Source organism: Onychostoma macrolepis, chromosome 01 (genome assembly GCF_012432095.1).
Source record: "Onychostoma macrolepis isolate SWU-2019 chromosome 01, ASM1243209v1, whole genome shotgun sequence".
Lineage (NCBI taxonomy): Eukaryota > Metazoa > Chordata > Actinopteri > Cypriniformes > Cyprinidae > Onychostoma > Onychostoma macrolepis.
The window spans coordinates 30,222,503-30,241,274 of NC_081155.1; the positions used below are offsets into that span (position 1 = coordinate 30,222,503).

Below are 18,772 nucleotides of genomic sequence, written 5' to 3' on the forward strand. Positions count from 1 at the left end.
TAAACGTTATTACGTAATAACGTATTACGTTATTAACGTAAATTTTTATGTTTGATAATTTAGTAAACTATGTTATATACAACAGATTATGGATTTACAAAAACATTTTGGCTAACCACACCTGAATAAATGTTACTAAATAAAAACTGCAAATATTCCAGGAAAGTCTCAAAGGGATTGTGGTTTTAAGAGAAATTCTCACCTCTCGTCTCGAGGAACATTCTCACTGTGCTGCTCCTCTGCCTGAGAGAAAAAAAAAAGATTCAGTTGGTAACAGCATATTACATAGGTACAGTATATATATATATATATATATATATATATACACACACATACATACATACATACATACACTTATACATTTTATCCAGCGAGGATGCATTAAACTGATCAATCATGGTTTCCAAAGAAGGAAAGAAAGAAAAAGCATTGATTAAACACTAATAATAATAATAATAATAAGTAATCTCTTTAGCAAATTAGCATATTAGAGTGATTTCTGAAAAATCATATGCCGCTGTGGACTGGAGAAATGGCAGCTGAAAACTGATTACATTTTAAAGTATATTAAAAAGAAAAAGAAATATTTTACATTGAAATATTACAACAATATTTCAGAAATTACACTTTCAGGAGCATTAAAAAGAAATTGTTCTGACCTCAAACTTTTGTAAACATGAGTAAAATAAATGTAAGTAATATGTAAGAAATGTATGCATTATATACCTTCATTTAGCACTGCACTTTAAAGTGTTATCTAAAAAAAAAAGTTTAAAAAAAATACTCGAAACAGAAACCTGTAAATTCAGAGTTCAAGTAGTTGACCTAACCTTGATTTTGAAAGGGAACACTGTGCCCTTTCGACACATATAACCATGCTATTCCATAAACTGCCTGTAGCACATTATAGGGAATTTACTGAAATAGCCATCTTACTGAGAGCCTTGAAAACCACGATTACCTGATGAGTGTCTATGCGCTCTGTTAAAAACAGCGTTTCCATAGGAACTATAGTCCTTCAGGCACACAATGGATGTATATGGAGGCCACTTGGCTGCCTGGTGTCAGATGACTGTTAAGAACACATTTTACAATGATTGGATGAATATGCAGACCTACTGACAAGAGGTTTCAATTAGAGTCTTCCTCAAACTAGAAAACATGCTGTGAATCTGCAGATTTTCAGTGTAGTACTTACAAGCACTATTAGAATTCATTGAGTAAATGCGGCACCCATCCATCATCGGGTGAGGGAGGTTCTCTTTGGAATGCTGCAGGTCTACTCGATCACTCCTGACATCTATATTGACTACAAATGAATCAAAGTCTATTTATGGGTCTGCTTTTAGTCGGTTGTCCAACTGATGAGTGTGTTTTTTTTTTGTTTTTGTTTTTTTACTTGAAAGTGGTTTGTGCGTTTGACCTCAAATTTTATAAATCCAGATTATTCATGAATCAGCAAGCCATATCCATCTCATTTAACACATCAGTAATAAAAGGTCATGCTGGGGGGAAAAAACACCAAGGCTTTATTAAATCTAAATACAACTTATTTTAAAATCTGATGGTGTATTTATTTTATTTTACTCAATTCCCATGCTGCATTTCACATACAACTGGCCTGACTATTCTATCACCACTACAGCACACATATAACCACGATTTGTAAAGTGTTATTTTAGTATCACTGAGGTACTATTATAGCTTTTATTAATATTTAGATTTGTTTTACATTTTGTTTGAAAGTTTTAGTAATTTTTTTAATTCATTTTTTATTTATTAGTTATTTTAGTACATCAAGTTAAATTAAATGAAAATGAGAGATGTTGCCTTGGAAACTGGTTAAAAAAAGGAGTGATAGTCAATTCCCATGCTACATTTCTTCTTTTTTTTTTTAAATGCGTCAAGCAATGGTTCAGTTTCAGTGTGACATTTCCATCTGGAATAAAACATGCTTACTACATATAAATACAAGTACAGGTTGATGCAATAATATTTTACCACCCCCATTACTGTCAATCCAACAAACGAAGCCCCTTTAATCAAATGTAGAACTGTAAATGGAATTTTCCATTCCTTTGATTGTGGCCATTCTCAAGCCATAGGACAGGTCTCTTGCGTAACTGTTAACCACAAGAGTGGCAAATTGTCTGTCAACCTCTGAAACAGCAACACTTTATGTGCATGTTTGTGCGGCATTAGCTTCCTGCCCCAAAGGAAACATGAAAAAAAAAAATCGAACTTTAAACAGTCTCGTGTGCCTGATCATAATCAACAAAAACATCCACTACCACAAAAAAGCACTCCTTTGTAACTGTCCCAGGTGTTGGTTTTAAATGGAATCATGCTTTCGACAGACCTATGAGCAATATGTTCAATCAATTAATATTTAATCATATGATATACACACTACCTTCTCTGCACAGCAACCCTTCTGTAAATGTTATTATGTATTTATTTTATTATTCTTTGTCTCACTATTATATTACTATATCTCTTGAGAACTGGAAGCATAGTAGATAGATTCCTTGTGTGTGAGATCATACTTGGCAATAAAGCTCTTGCTTTCTAATAACTTTCTGTGCGCCACAAACTAGTGTTATTTTAGTGCCATATATACTGTTACAGCTTTTATTGATATTTGAAATATCTTTTTTGTGTGTGTGTGTGTGACTATATAGCTTTTAGAGTTTTTTCAGTTTTAGTTCAAAGTTGTGAAAGATGTATTTTTAGCACATCAGGTTTTAAATGAAAATGAGAAACGTAAAATAAAGTAAGTTGAAATAAGCATAAAATTACTTTAGATTTATCTATTTAATATTTATGTATTTTTCTCCCAATTAACTTATTTTATTTAATATAATGTAATTATACAATAATATAATATGGTATATATTATGATTTTGGTTTTCGTCAACTATAATAAATCTGTCTCACATATGGCCTGCAATTAGACTTATTCACAGGCAAAACATTAAATATAACATTCCATGAGGTCAAACAAAGGTCATGACAATGCAACAGAAAAGCAGCAAAGACTTAAAGGGATAGTTCACCAAAAAAATGAAAAGACTAAGTTAAGCAGAATGTTAAGGACTGGGTCTTTTTTTTTTTTTTACTGCATCTTTTTTTAACATACCATGCAAGTGAATGGTAACAGGATTTCTTTCTGTCTAACATCTCTTATTATATTCAAAAGATGACTGGTCTGGGACATAACGATTTTCATTATTGGTTGTAATTACAATGTAAGTCAATGGTCGCCAAAACTCTCTGGTTACAAACAATCTTCAAAATATCTTTTGTGTTGCAGCAGAAAGGAAGTCAAATATGACAATTTCCCTATTTAATAATTCATATTTAACCATTACCAAAACGAGAATACCTAACAATCACAAAATAGATTTCTTAAAAATGCTTTGAGAGATTTGAAAACTGTATTTCAATCCTTAAAAAAACAAATGTTAAAAAGAATACCTTGGGATATATATTGATTAACCCACTTTTTGGATACTTAATTGTAAGCAATTATACAAAACATGCAATTAGGTAATCGGCTAAAAGCTGTGATGTAAAAATGAAATTATTCTATAGGTCCATTCAGGATCCCAGAGTCCTACAGAAAGATGCGTCCTGTTCACGCCTCCGCATGGAAGCACATTTCACCAAGCTAAATAAACAACCGCCCTGGCCATACAAGAACTGCATAAACCAAAACGTTTTAAACTATACCTAAATATCCAAATGAAAGAAAGACCTTATTTAGATTTTTGCCACCTTTGCAGACGCAACAACAGCACATTGCAGCACGTCTCGCACGTGCTCTCGCCTCACAATGAAGTGAAGCTGAACAGTAATAAAAACGTCCAGCAGCTCGTGACGTCATGTCTCCACTAGCTCACATACCTGCGATGGCATGAAGAAGTCTGCGTCCTCAGCCTGCCAAACTTCAACCACGCCGGACATCGGAGTCAGAGCTGCAAGAGGAAAGAATGACATAAACACATAGAAAATCATGCGAGCGGGTCAACAACAAACAGCAGACCAATCCCTGTCTCTCAACAAAAATACAGGAATTCCGAAAATGACCCTATAGTGCTCGGCTTCTCTCGCATGCGCTAACTAATACATTTGCGGTAGTTGAACAGCAAGCAGCAGATGAGTTGGCGTGGATGACAAAGGCGTGAAATTGAACGGACAAGCTATTTTAGTCCAGAGCTCACACCATGTCAACAATCCAAACAGACGCAGCTGGAAACGCATTTAAATGTGCATTAATGCTTCCTAAACTCGTGTTTTCCGCTGCGACCATCGGACAGACGCTTAGTTCCCAAAGGCTGCACTGAATATAACAGCTGTATGAAGCTATATGAGCTTTGTAGCATATTGCATTGACACAGGAAATCGAACAAAACCAACAACTTGGCCAAAAAAGCGTAAGCCGTCTTTCTTCAGAATCGAATCGAAACGTAAATCCTTATGCAGATAGACAGACGGGTGAAAACCCGCGAGAAATAGGTCAGATTTCGGGTAAATTCAATGATTATTGTGCCCTTTTAGCACAACGAGTGCACTTGAATACTTGTCAAATCAGCCCTCGGCAGTTCCTCCGACATTTTCGCACTCGCGTTGCATTCGTGGACTAAATAAATAAGACGAATCTGTCCCCCGCACCTTGAAACTGAGCTCCTCCGTGTTGAATGTACGGCAATAACAGCTGTAGGAGTCGCAGAAGGACATTAATCCATGTTTTTCTGTGTGTGAAGTCCCTTTGGCTCGCCATGCTGGCTGTGCTGAGCTCCCTGGCTTCACTTCTTTCTCTTTCTCTCACTCACACCCTCCCTCCTCTCTCTCTCTCTCTCTCTCTCTCTCAGCAGTACCTACGTGCGCCCACTAGAGCCAGACGCAACAATCTGCAACTGTACTGCTAGCGTTGTGTTTTGTCGCGTCGAGAGTGGTGCTGTAGATGGGGAGAGATAATCCACTCAACACTGGCATATTTCTGTAATAGGCTATACACAAATAAATGGAACCTCTAAAATACCCTATATTTTTTTCTCAATGGAAAAGTCTATTTATAAAATATTTTATTAAAATACTAAAGACTATCTTTAAGGGCCTTGATTTTGAGCTATATTTAAGCGTATTCTATTATTGATTAATAGGACTTGTTTTAAATGAACCTTCAAACTATCTAATTATATTTGGGAAAGAAAGAACAAACAAAAATATATCAAAAACTAATTGTTTCCCCCACTTAAACTCACGTGTATTTTTTTAGGCATTGCTCATGAAATGCACAGAAACAGTGATGCTTTTTTTTTTTTTTTTAAACACCCATTCCGCTGACACCTAAACACTCAAAGCACATTATGCACCTTGTAAATATTGTTCACTTTAAATGTGCTCATTAATAAAACTTATTTTAAATAATTAAACTTATTCAGGAACTACTTATATATTAATACTGTGCATCAACATCACTGTGTTGCAACAGACAAAAGCATTTTTTCAACAAACTTAGCAACTAAAGCTATTAGACATTACAGTTAAATAAGTAGTATTATTTTGCAGGACAAAATGCTTAATTACAAACAATGTGCTTGATAACTGTACATTTATTAAATCATATTACACAGCAACTGACCATTTTCATATTTACAAGATACACAACATGTGCACTGTGAAAAATGGGCACTAATGAAAAAAAAAGTATCTGAAGTGACCTGAACATCTGAAATTACTTCATCTTCATAACACAGAAACATATGTGTCCTTGTCACAGAATTTTTTTTACACAAACAATTTTACCTTCTTTAAAACAAACTTTAACTTGTGATTAATTTCCTTGAATTGACCTTTGATGTGCACCTCAATTTATCATCCCAGCAGCATCTGCGAGGCTTAGTTTCTCTATCAACAGGTGTCCAAACAGTCAGTTTGGTTATAGGGTGCATCTCTGAGCAGCCAAGGGTTAACACAACACCTTCTCCGCTTACACACCAGGAGCGTTTTTACCCTTTCTACCCAGACAAATCAATCTTAGTTTTCCTTGGACTAGACAAGGTTAAAATTTCAAGGGTGGGGTACTGCTGACAATGTAAGTCAGTGACAGCTGTGTGACTCGAACATGCAGAACTGATAACAAAACAGAAATCCAACTGATGTAAGACAATAAAGCTTATTGATTGTGCAGAGTTGAACAGATCAAACTACCAAGAGGCTTGGATTAATTTTTGGTCAGTTAATATAGTCAAAGTCGTCTGGTATTCCGAAAGCTTTATCCAAGCTGCTGTTCTCGAAGCCGAACTTCTTCTTTGCCCAGGATTTGATTGCAAAAACATTATCTGGAAAAGAATGAATGTGAAACATGACACACATATGATGCAAAAATGATGAAAACTACTTAACTCAGAAATGCCATTTATAATTGTGCAGACACAAACATAGTTAAGTATAAAAATAAATAGAAGAGGCATTGCTTTTGCTTTCACTACACAGATTTTGCGTCTCTTTCAATAAGATACCACATTAATTTTTACAGAAATTAAAATGTGTTGAATTTAAAGATTCATATATTATTATTTTTTCTACTTTATTTCTATGGGTCACACCATGGTATGTGCACAGGTTTGGCTCAAAATTTAGAAAATGTCTTTACAAATATAGGTTAACTAGTTGAAAATTGCTCTCACTATTCAAAAGGCTCATAAATTTGCTAAATCATATATTGCATTAAATCTACTGATATTATCAGGTTTGTGTGAGGGTTTGGTTTACAGGAAAGGTACAGTAAATCATCACCTCCTTATACAAACCATTCCATCTATGAGATCACTCAGTAATATAGTGAAGCCTACATGTGTTTGCGCTTGCCTAGTCTAGAGTGTACGTTGTGTTTGACTCTTGGCTGAAATCTGATCTGTTAAATGTAAACAGACCGTTAAAACCTTGCCATTTAGCATGTCTGCTGTGTTCCCAAACATGCCTGCACCAAAGGTTTTCATACACTGCTCATCTGAGACCACTTTTGTAGTTACGTCTGCAGAGCGCATAAAGGAATTTCTTTCAGAAGTTAAGTGGTGTGCATGTTTGTGTCTGCTGCATTCCAAAAAAAATCATGCCTGGGAATAACCAAGGGCTTGCACTGCACTGTCTGAGTCAAGAGTTATAAAAACATGCAAGTTAATTTTACTCAGCCACAAACAAGACTGGAACTGGAACTGGGCCATGGTATCAAAGTCAACGAAACAGCTGCATCACACCAACATTTGTGAACAGCAAGCATTTTATTTACAGAGTGACAAGATATTTGTCTTTCACAACACTGCACAGGATATATTATTTGATTGGACAAATGTAAGCCTAGAATATGAAAATGTACAGTGCACATCTAAGATCAGCCTTAACTGATATTAGCCTGATCTTACAAAACTGGATTGTCAGGATTGTCTGTGGCCTACATTTCAGAATCTTTTGTGGATGCATCACATGACACGATCAAAGAAAATCATTGGTTTGGAATTTGTTGAGGTGTGAGGCATGCAAATGACTTACCTGTCCACCTCGACACGGCCTCTTTTGCTGTAATGTTGGCCTTACCTAGAAAAAGGATGAATATTTTAGCAAGGCCATACATGTCAGGTTAACATTGTGACACAGTGCTGAATTTTCATCAGCCATTACTCCAGTCTTCAGTGTCATATGATCCTTCAGAAATCATTCTAATTTGCTGATTTATTATCAGTGTTGAAACTGTTGTGCTGCTTAATTTTTTGGAACCTGTGACACTTTATCTATTTACCACATCCTTGCTGAATAAAAGTTAAAAAGAAAGAAAGAAAAAAGAAAAATTACTGACCCCAAACTTTTGAATAGTAGTGTATATTTTAACACAGCATTTCTATTTTAAATGAACACTGTTTTACTAAAAAATCCTGAAAAAGTATCACAGGTCCCAAAACATATTAAGCAGCACACTGTTTCCAACACTGATAATAAATCAGCATATTAGAATGATTTCTGAAGGATCATGTGACACTGCAGACTGGTGTAATGATGCTAGAAATTCAGCTTTGCATCACAGGAATAAATTACATTTTAAAACATATTCAAATGGAAAACTTTTATTTTAAATTGCAATAATATTTTTTCTGTATTTTTGATCAAATAAATGCAGCCTTGATGAGCATAAGAAACGTCATTAAAAAAACATTAAAAATCTTACCGAATTCAGACTTTTGAACCACACAGTACATTAATTTAAAAAAAATAAATACAATTTTTTGATTTCCGATGTTAATAACCATGGGAATGTGGAAATCACAGTCTGTGAAAAGGGTCTATTGTCTGTTTTGTAGTGTGTTGTTCCAGAAACAGTTTATTCACAATGTGACTTGAACATTCTGACAAGCGCGTAAGTTCAAGTTCAACTGTGCATTTGCATCATTTTGTGAAGAAGTTGTGATATTACACTTAGCTTTTGTATTTGCCTGAATAATCTCATTCGTTTTAAGTTAAATGCTCTGCTCAACAGGTGTTCGTTCACTCTTTAGTTTCAGCTCGTATATAATGACTAAGATTAGTTTATATGAAACAATCATATTCTTTCTAGATTTTTTGGTGCTCATTTTCTGCAACATGGTTTACTTAATAATTTTTAGTTATCATCTCAATATGCTTTTTTGTTTAATCTGAATGATCAAAAACAAAAGAAAGAGAAAAAGTAATTTTGTTGCCAAGACTGGCACACTGACAACACCTTGACTTGGACTCAACTTTGCAGATCCTATGTATTTGTAAAACCGAACCACTCAAAGCCCCACAGACGGTTGTACGTCACGCTAGCTAGTCTCTCTTCCATAAAGTCCACAGATTTTCTTCTAAGACAGTTAGCAGACCCACTCTGATATATAATCCATCATACTGAATGTGCTGCCCAGACCACTTCAATTTCAGAGCTAGATTAACAAATGCTCAAAAGTCATTCCAAGGCTTTGGATCAAATCCAATCTGGGAAAAGGCAGATCAATCTGTAATCTTAATGACTTGTGTTCTCTCAGTGCATACTTGACAGGAGCAGACGCGTGACACTGCCGAGATCCAGGGCAATAGAACAGGTCAGGTGGTGAATGGAAGTCATTTTGGGCAGTGCTTAAATAAAGGGCTCTCCAAAGACATAAATCTGGGGAAAGAATGAACCTGTTCCATAGACAAAAACACTTGATAGGGGACCAACAATAAGAACCAGTTCCATTCATGAAAAAAAATAATACCATAATCAACCCATCCATTTAAAATTCTAAAAAAGCACATACTTCTGCAATGTGGGCAGAATATAATACTCTGAATCCACTGAACCCTGCGGAAACAGAATCCTGGGTACCATACTCCATTTTTCCCCTGAAACGCTGAAACTGTTGACTGTTTATGCAACACACAGTGTTTCCGTTACTGGCCAAAGCATGTGAATATGAGGCACACGACTGAGAGTTTGTTGCTAGGCATCTAGCCGTAACATTCTAACACTGCAGCGTTTCAGAACCCCAGTTAAAAAGCAGTGCTAATCCAGCTTCTGAACAAGTGTGAAACGTTCCTCTACCCGGGGCTAAAAACAGGGTTAAGCATGACGATAACCCGGAGTTAAGCACAGTGTGAAAAGTCTCTGACAGTGTTTCCTACACTGTTATTATTGCATCACTGCTGTTGAATATTAACAGTAAAAAATACAGCAACCAGTGTTGATTCTTCAGAGCCAGTTTATTGTAATGAATCAAAAACAGAGGGCAAGCAGTCCAGACCTATTCCCAAACTAATAATTCTTATGAGCCGGGTTATTTTAGTAAATCAAAACCATACAGCACAACCAGTTCGGTCAAATGATCTAACTAATGACTCTTATGAGCTAGTTCATTTTAGTGAATCAAAAACATACTAAGCATAGTCGGTTTTTCAACTTAATATCTCCTAAAAGTTGTTTTAATGAATGAAAATCATATAGTGCACCAAGTCTATTTGATTTATTAATTATCGAAGTGACCTCATGCATTTTCTTTTTTTAAAGTACTAAATGTAGTTTAGGTTTAGATTTGTAATCTGAATATAATGCTTCTTACTCAGTGAACGGCACTGATAAATTTGCTTTTATTAGCACATCCACAAAGTGTGATGACATGTTCAAGACCCCAGAGGTAATCAGGGTTAAGTGTACCACTCAAGGCACGATATCAGTAGCCCTCTGGTACTGACTCAACTCCCCATGGGTGTCCCAACTGGACTCATACCAGCAACCCTGTAATAACTGGCATTGAGCCCTCACTCACTAAAGCAGAAAAAAATAAAATCTTCAAGATAAATTGGGTTTCTCTTAAATACACAGGACTGTGAAGTCTCTATTCCAATGCAGTTATTATTAATACATAAGTAAGGACTAATTTAAACCTTGACAGGATGATCAACACCCTGAAGGAGTTTATTTTATGATAATGTCTGACTGAACATTCTCAGCTTAATATATGGCTGTTTAGCAAATAAATAAATACATGGACATGAAATATTGAGGAGTTTTGAGTTACTGAACATTTGTGAAAAAAAAAAAAAAACAGATTGCTGAATGTCCAGAGACAGTGAACAAAATATCAGCCTTGAATAACAATCAGCCTGAGTGGTGCTTATTTTGTGACAATGACTATTTATTATGAAACTTATTTTGAATTATAAAACTATTTAAATGAACTGACATAATAATGAAGTATATTATAATTATTATCATAATTATAAAGACTGTGGAGAGACAGAGTAGCACAGCTACACTATTGCTAAAAAGTTTGCAGTCAGTATTTTTTTTTTAATTAATATTTTTAATCAGTAAGAATGCACTAAATTGATATGACATTAAAAGGCTTGTTACAAAAATGTTCCATTTCAAATAAATGCTGTTTTTTTTACTTGATGTGGATTCAAGAATCCTAAAAAAAACACAAATAAAAAAAAAAACATTATTTTAAACATTAATAAGAAATATTTCTTCAGCACCAAATCAGCATATTTGAATGCTTTCAAAAAGATCATGTGACAATGAAGATTGGAGTAATGATGCTAAAAATTCAGCCTTGCTATCACAGGAATAAATCACATTTTAAAAATATTCCAGAAGAAAGCAGCAATTTCAAATGGTAATAACATTTCACAATACTGCACAATACTACAATATTTTTATACTCAGTATGAGTTTAAAAGACTTCTTTCAAAAACATTTTAAAAATCTTACCGACCCCAGACTTTTTGAAGGTAGTGTATATAGCAATATAGGATCTATTTCCTGCAGTTATACAGTGTTGTCCTTGACTGCAATAATTATTCATTAAAATTTGACCCCTAAATGCTGCAAATGACCAATCAGAATCAAGCAATCCACTGAACTGTCAAATAAGGTAAGTGTAATTTACTGGAAGATAACGGCTCATGCCCAAGGTGTTATAAAACATGCTCTAATTTATTTATTTGTCATGTGTGCAGTTCTTGAACATCCTCTATTGCAACACAACAAAAAGCAAACTATGACTAAATTAATAAAGTGTACAGCTTCCTTAGCCATTACTAACACACCAAGACACAAGAGAAATCTCCTTTCAATGTTACTAGCACCAGTGCACAAATTCTGAATGGGGATCACAATCCCTGCGCAGAATATAATATACAAATGTTTTGTCTGTTGACTCAGAATTGTGTGAGAATGGTGCTCTGTGCTTTTCTGTTAAACATATTTCAGAACATAGTACCTCAGGGAGACGCAATAGTTCAGACCGTCTGTAAGCCAATTCTAAAAGTGATTAAAATATAGACATAACAATTCCCGAGAGGCAGAAAAAGCATCAAGTATTTCAGCAAGGACTACTGACATTTTCACAGCATTTAAACCGGAGGGGTTGTTAGAGAGACGGAGCTGCAGGGATGGGGTGATGAACGAGGTGGATGATGTAAAGAGAGGTTACAAATGTTATTTTCTCTCAAGAGACGTGAGTCATTATCTCCACCAGCGCCTGAGAGAGATGATTATTCACGGCTGATCGCAGAACTGTCTGGAGAGGATCACAGAACATTCAGAGCTGAACTTGGCTGGAAATGTGCGATAGGTCAGGAATATTATAACAAGGCATTGAACATCTGTGTAGAACTTTAGCTGTATGTTACAGGGTATCTACAATTTTTTTTTCAAATCAAATGTAAGACCTGAAATGTAATACCACAATTAACACCATATGTCCATACAGAACAAACTCATACAATGTCAAAATAAGTCACGTATCTCAGACTCTTTGACTTGATGAATCTGTGCCAAAGCCTGTTTAATCAAGAACTTAATACTTTTCAGCAAAACGAGTTTAAAATACACATACTTCAGTATATACACGTGTACTGAAAATGGTTTATGTTCTAATACATAAATGCATACAAATTAGTCGTTGACTTACAAAAGATTTTTTTGATACACTAAAGCACTGTCACTACAGTCATCAAAACACCACTTCTGTACAAATTTACCACCTTCAACAGTGAATTTCAAAACAATCACTGTAAGGCTTCAGACTTGCTGTGAGCAATGTTCCCCTTATAATGCATAATTATGTGAACAGAGTTGCTGATTCTTTATTGTGTGCTACTTGCTCCCAGGTGTCTTGTCAGAATAATGCAGATGATTGCTTTACAAAAATTCACAGCAGATGCAAACAGAGAATCTTTGCAATGGAACACAAACTAAATGCAGCAATGACATCCTACCGGGTTCTTATTATTAATTTGTGCAGTATAGACAACTCCGTGATAGAAGGTAGACAAGCACAGATCATGCTTTTAGGAGAACTAACCAGACCCGTGCTGATGTTTTTTAGACATTATGAGTGTTACAGGGATGTAATTGTGAAATCAATTTAAGATTGATAACAACATCGGAATTTCCTCTTTTAAGACAAGGCAGAGTAAGCATGAAGAAACTGATAAAAAACACGAATAAAAAGGAAGTACACAAGTAGCCAACAATGTACTTGGTTATCATCAAAATCAAGCCCTTTTGACCAGCTGAAATTAATTTTACATACAGTACACACTTCAGATGATTTAACCGCTTAATTCACTAATGTATTGCAAAGTTCATGGAATTAAATATATTATTAAATATTCAAAGACTTTTTGAAATTATATAAAAGTGTATATACTGAACTCCAGTGGTATATGAAAAATACTAATAACAGAAAGGGAAATGCTGTACTTTTTAATTTAGTGTTTATTTACTGTGTGGCACTGCTGTTTCTAATAATTTATTAGACAGAACTGTTAACCAAACAGTAAACTCATGAAGAGTTTGTGTCCATCTGCGCACATGCACTGCCTTTTTTTAAACTACAAAAAAGAAGAAGAAGAAAAAAAAAAACACTATCCAACCTCATCAATCAGTTAGCCAATTGAAAAACTCAACCATCCTCATCCAACTATGTAATCTTGAGAAAAAAAGAAAAAGAATTATGATGTTGGTTTTAGCATACAGCTTAAAGCAAACCACTCTGAAACAAACCAGCTATTTTAAACTGCATGTAAGCACGCAGTACTGAGAATCAATATTTTTGTGCAAACTCCATCTGGAGGGTATAATGTGAACTACTTAGTTCCTCTATGCTGATTTTCAGTGTAATGTTAGCATTATTTATATGCATATTTCTCATATTTTTATATTTTCAGTTTTCATTTTAATTTTTAGTAATTTTTTTGTGCTTTTTATTTTTTATTTTATTTTAATCATTTAATTTATATTTATTTTAGTTTAATTTCAGTTAGTAGAATTATGCACACAAATCTGTGTGGTTTACTCACGTATCTCTTCCACCACCTCTGGATCACATTCTTTGCACTGCTCTAGTTCGGTCTTTAGCTGATCTCTCTGATGTTTCAATGCTGTGAGCTCCTTCAGGAGATTCTCTCTCTCCTCCTAAATACACACGAAAGCACTGGTCAGACAGAGCCCACAGACATTAGAGCTGTATAGTAATGTAGTTAGAAGTGAACACACATTAACTTCACGTCCCACTTTTGCTTTATCAACTGCTTGCTGAAGGGCTTTTTTGCGCTGATTCCCATCCTCATGCTACACAGAAAAAATAAATAAAAAAATAAATACGTTTCTGCAAAGTCTCTTACCTCTTCCGCAGAACAGAAATATTCAACCATCAATGGAATGATATTAAAGCATCCACTATAAAAAAAGTTTGTAAAGAACAGTTTATTGGTTAATTGCAAGTTACTTTAATATGGCGAAAAACTGTAAATGGTTCAACATCAGATTATATGTAACTTATCATAAAATACTCATAATGGCATTATATAGAATTATTTTCATTATTCAATATAATTTATGGTTAAAAGCAATAACAAGACATTCCCAGATTTCCCTGCTTGACACATTACATATGATTATATTTTTTTTATTTTTTTATCTTCTTTTCGTTATCAGTAATGTATATTAGGGTGTTATGTGTTCTGTTCGGTTCAACTCTTGTATTATTATAGTGGTTATCAGTACATTTTAAGGTAAGCAGATTTTGTTAGTTCAGGTAAATAGGTATATTAACATTATATATCTTAAAAAGAATACTTGATGTAAAAATAAAATTTTAATGAAAATTTACTCTCAGGCCAAAGAAGATGTAGATGAATTTGTTTCTTTATCATGGGTGCCAAAAGACAAAGCAATATTATGGAAAGAGCACTTGTAACTCAGCCAGAAGCAACGATTTGAAGTAAAAAAACAAAAAAACATCTTAAAGGGATACTCCACCCCAAAATGAAAATTTTGTCATTAATCACTTACCCCCATGTCGTTCCAAAAAGCGTAAAAGCTTCGTTCATCTTCGGAACACAATTTAAGATATTTTAGATGAAAACCGGGAGGTTTGCGACTGTCTCATTGACTGCCAAGTAAATAACACTGTCACTTGTACGCATTTTGCGTGCAGCGATACTCTCTAAAATGGTGCTACGGTAACGTTATGGTGCCGAATTGTTGAATTAAGTCATTGTTTTTGTTTTATTTCTGTACAAAAAGTATTCTCGTCGCTTCATAACGGTACGGTTGAACCACTGATGGCAGATTGAGTATTCTGACGATGTTTTTTTATACTTTTCTGGAAACTTGACAGTGTTATTTACATGGCAGTCAATGAGACAGTCACAAACCTCCCGGTTTTCATCTCTCCTTCATTTTCATTTTGGGGTGGAGTATCCTTTTAATGATGCATGTTTAATACAAACATGCATTTTTTTACTTCACAAGACGTTACTTTTTGCACTGGAGCCATGCTAATTACTTGTGGATTATTGGAATGTTTTTATCAGCTGTTTGGACTCTCATTCTGACTGTACCCTTTCACTGCAGAGGATTCATTGGTAAGCAAGTGGTAAGTAAGTTTTTCTAAATCTGTTCCGATGAAAAACATGTTGGATGGCCTGAGGATGAGTACATTTTCAGAAAATGACCTATTCCTTTAAAAGAAATACAGTTAAATATGTTGTACCATATGTAGACATCAATATGCCATCCCATAAAACCTTAAACACTGTCACCGCCTTTTTTAAGGTTAATCTATGGCAACCAAAGCTGCCTTTTTTGACCATAAATCGAACAGTTTTATTTTACATGTCAACTATCATAAATGCAGTGTCAGATACCAAAAAGAGATGCCCTCACTTGTCTCTCCAGTTCCTCTAATCTGCGTTTACGGGCGTGCAGGGCTTTACTGGGAAACGCCCAGTAATAGTTGGAGGTGCCCACCCTCTCAGTGTCCACCATGTTATCATCCACCAGACTCTGCAACACCTCTTTCACTGACATGGGAGCTGAAAAAATAATTAAATTCTCTAGTAAGCATTATATCAGTGAACATATCTTCAAAACTCAATGTGCGAGAAAACTGTCACATGCACGGTCTTTCAGACCAGTGTTGCAGTGTAACTTCAAAATTAAGATTCACCGATCTTGTATGTGCATTTTTACACCTTGCAAAAATAAGCATTTGGTTGTTTGTGGTGTTTAGATATTGCAAAATATTGTCACAAGACAAAATGGATAAAATAGATGATGCTTTGTCAAAATCTGTTTTGCATCATATGACTGTACAAAAATAAAATATGGCTGTATGATTTCTCCCTTCTTGCTGTTCTTTGTTATGGAAAAAGAGGTTAAGACAACTGCTGTTTGTGGATATCATAGAAATGAATAAGACATAAATGGAATATTATCCATTGCAAAAAAATTTTTTTTTTTGTGAACACCAAACATAGCTTACCTCCTAAATAGCTATTAAATTAAATGGCAAATACACTGAAGATTAGTGGACAGATTGTCGTAAATATGTAGCTTATGCAGCAAACAGAAGCCTCTACTCCATTGACATCCATTTAAAAACTGTTTCTTGTCTCCTTGCCAACTGTTTGTACACTTTTTTTAAACCCTGGATGCTTGTCTTAAAAGGGCTCTGAGATATATGTGCTGATACACACAGCCATTTATGTTTTTTTTAAATGTTATGCCAGTTTATTTCTTTATTATTATTATTTCATCCAACAAAGACAAACATTTCAGCATCATTATTAGATACTTATAAAGCTCTAAGGCAGAACTTTTCTGAATTTCAGGTCAACAGGCCTGCTTTCCTGACTATTTATACAACTAGGTTATTCATATTGGCACCTCGTCTGGAAATCCTCTACTTTCAATCCAAATCAAACAGGCAAGGATCAGTTTTCTGATGATTACCATTACATACGTTCTATAAAAAACATGCAGGGTCACTTAGAGCTCCCTCTATCTGTGACATTGGCTTATCGGTGTCAGGAGCATAAACTAAAAATCACTACAAATTGATAAAACTTACTGATTCCTTTGGATTTGGGGGCAATTTTTTCTATGTCTTTCAGCTGAAACACATCTTTCTGGAAGGGGAAAAATCATCTTAATTAATCTTATGTCCCAAAGTTTGAGATAATATCAAACTACTAGAGAACTGTGTAAGACATGGACACAATCACACATAAGCTTAATGGATAAGAATAAGAATCTGAAAACATGCATACTTACAGTTTCAAAAAATATTTCCATCATACGACTTCTTTTCTCTTCCAAGCTAAGTCCTTTCTTTTTAGACTGTGGAGTGTAAAAGATAAACCCTTTGTATTAATAAGATGTACGGTGGCCGAGAGAGCTCAACGCGTTGCAACTTCAGAAAACACATGCAAATTAAGAAAACAACTTTGTCAATATAACAACACACGCACTGCAAATGCTCACAACACAACCAAATAAAGAATTTTATTTGTAGCGCGTTTCTTTGTTTGGTTGTGTTGTGAGCATTTGCAGTGCGTGTGTTGTTATATTGACAAAGTTGTTTTCTTAATTTGCAGGTGTTTTTTCTATTTGCAGCGCGTTGGGCTCTCTCAGCCACCGTAAAGATGTATTAAATAAATAACATAAAACTTATTCAGCTGTCATTATTAAATAGGTGTGGTGCTTTTATATTTTATTAACCCTTCAGTATCACACATTTCAGAAAAAAGTGGAACTAGTGGTAAAAAATTCCCAGCTATATTCTTTCAGACTGTTTGTTTCAATGGACTGGTTCCAAAAATGACTGAACCTCCAAAATGTAATTAATTAATTAATTAATAGGAAAATAAATAAATAGAAAATAAATAAATGAATGATTTGGTCAAATGCAATTCATTTTTAATCAAATTTAGTACTTTTTCACTCTTTATTATTTTCTTTATGTATATTCTTTCATTTTCTTTTTTATTTATATTTACTTATTTAGACATGTTTATTTTTATTTCCACATGTAATTATTCTCACATTTAATCATTGCCACACTTATTTATTTCAACTTTTGTTTATTGTATTATTTATTTTTACATTTCTGTCTCTTGTATGATAATTAGACGGCTTCATACCAAAATTCAAATATTTTAAGACTTTCAGGGTGACTGACTTTAATATTATCTGATTTTATTGCCTGTCATAAACATGAGTGTGTTAATAAAAGGTTGCAAAAGTTGCAAACACTTTTTTTTACCTCATACTGTTGTCAGAACACAGAAGTAATGTTTTTTTTTTTAAACGCATTGACAGTTGATTATATATTTTATTCTATATGAAGGATTGAATTATGGTCTGAGGACAAGGGTTTGTAGATGTAATGAGTGGCATCATGTAATGTCATCATGTTGATAAATTAATGTAAAATTAAATTGTTTGTGTTAAGAACATTCTAGTGATCTGAATGCTCAGTCATCGTCTCATTTGCAGTCATTTAATTGCTTTTCATTTAATAATGTGGTAAACTTTTGTCCACAGCCCCGTTAACATTCGTCGTTACGTACTCTCTATTCTGGCTAATAACGTTAAGTTAATAAAAAATATTTTTCACCAATTTGTTTAGAGCAGTGTTATAGCTCTTAGCACAATCTAGAATTATTCAACCTGTTTAACACGTTTCTGCAAACCTTAGTGTAGTTATTTTATACAAGCGACATTCTCTAAAAACAGTCATAGAAGTAGTAGAATGAATAAATACAGAAATCATGTTCTCACCATGTTTGACACTTCCAGTCGAGCTTGAGTTTGGCGCGAGACGCGGAGGAAATCTCACTGCGCATGCGTGGCGCTGGAGCGCATGCGCGGCAGGTCATTTCTTCTCTGATCTTAGGACGTGGTAGATTCGCAAAAATT

The 18,772-nt window shown here is 34.5% G+C and overlaps 2 protein-coding genes across 5 annotated transcripts in view; both read right to left on the bottom strand.

Annotated features, from left to right (window-relative positions):
- Positions 1–4,866, bottom strand: part of tmem131l (transmembrane 131 like) — a 49,367-nt gene extending 44,501 nt beyond the window's left edge. For 3 of the 4 annotated variants that reach the window (XM_058771800.1, XM_058771793.1, XM_058771784.1), the window contains exons 1-3: positions 4,675–4,866; positions 3,907–3,977; positions 203–243 (exon numbers count right to left, since the gene is read on the bottom strand). In XM_058771800.1, coding sequence (XP_058627783.1) covers positions 203–243; positions 3,907–3,977; positions 4,675–4,783 — 221 coding nt within the window. In that variant the 5' untranslated portion in view covers positions 4,784–4,866. Of the gene's footprint in view, positions 1–202; positions 244–961; positions 2,824–3,906; positions 3,978–4,674 lie in introns of those variants that run through there. The other variant, XM_058771807.1, reaches the window with a different exon arrangement.
- A 721-nt stretch (positions 4,867–5,587) lies between these two features.
- mnd1 (meiotic nuclear divisions 1 homolog (S. cerevisiae)) lies at positions 5,588–18,724 on the bottom strand. The gene is made up of 8 exons (XM_058786719.1): positions 18,635–18,724; positions 17,126–17,191; positions 16,923–16,980; positions 15,737–15,885; positions 14,063–14,137; positions 13,867–13,981; positions 7,558–7,602; positions 5,588–6,347 (listed from the first exon to the last, which is right to left on the bottom strand). The coding sequence occupies exons 1-8, from the start codon at positions 18,635–18,637 to the stop codon at positions 6,241–6,243; spliced, it is 618 nt and encodes a 205-aa protein (XP_058642702.1). The 5' UTR covers positions 18,638–18,724; the 3' UTR covers positions 5,588–6,240.
- Between the last annotated feature and the right edge of the window lie 48 nt (positions 18,725–18,772).

Bases quoted from the DNA above. Each gene is read 5' to 3' on its own strand.
- mnd1 (XM_058786719.1), bottom strand. The intron at 13,982-14,062 runs GTGTGTTCACTT...GTGTGTATTTAG, and splicing joins AAGTGGGACGTGAAGTTAAT to GAGGAGAGAGAGAATCTCCT. The intron at 7,603-13,866 runs GTGAGTAAACCA...TCCTTTTTCTAG, and splicing joins AGAGGTGGTGGAAGAGATAC to GTAAGGCCAACATTACAGCA.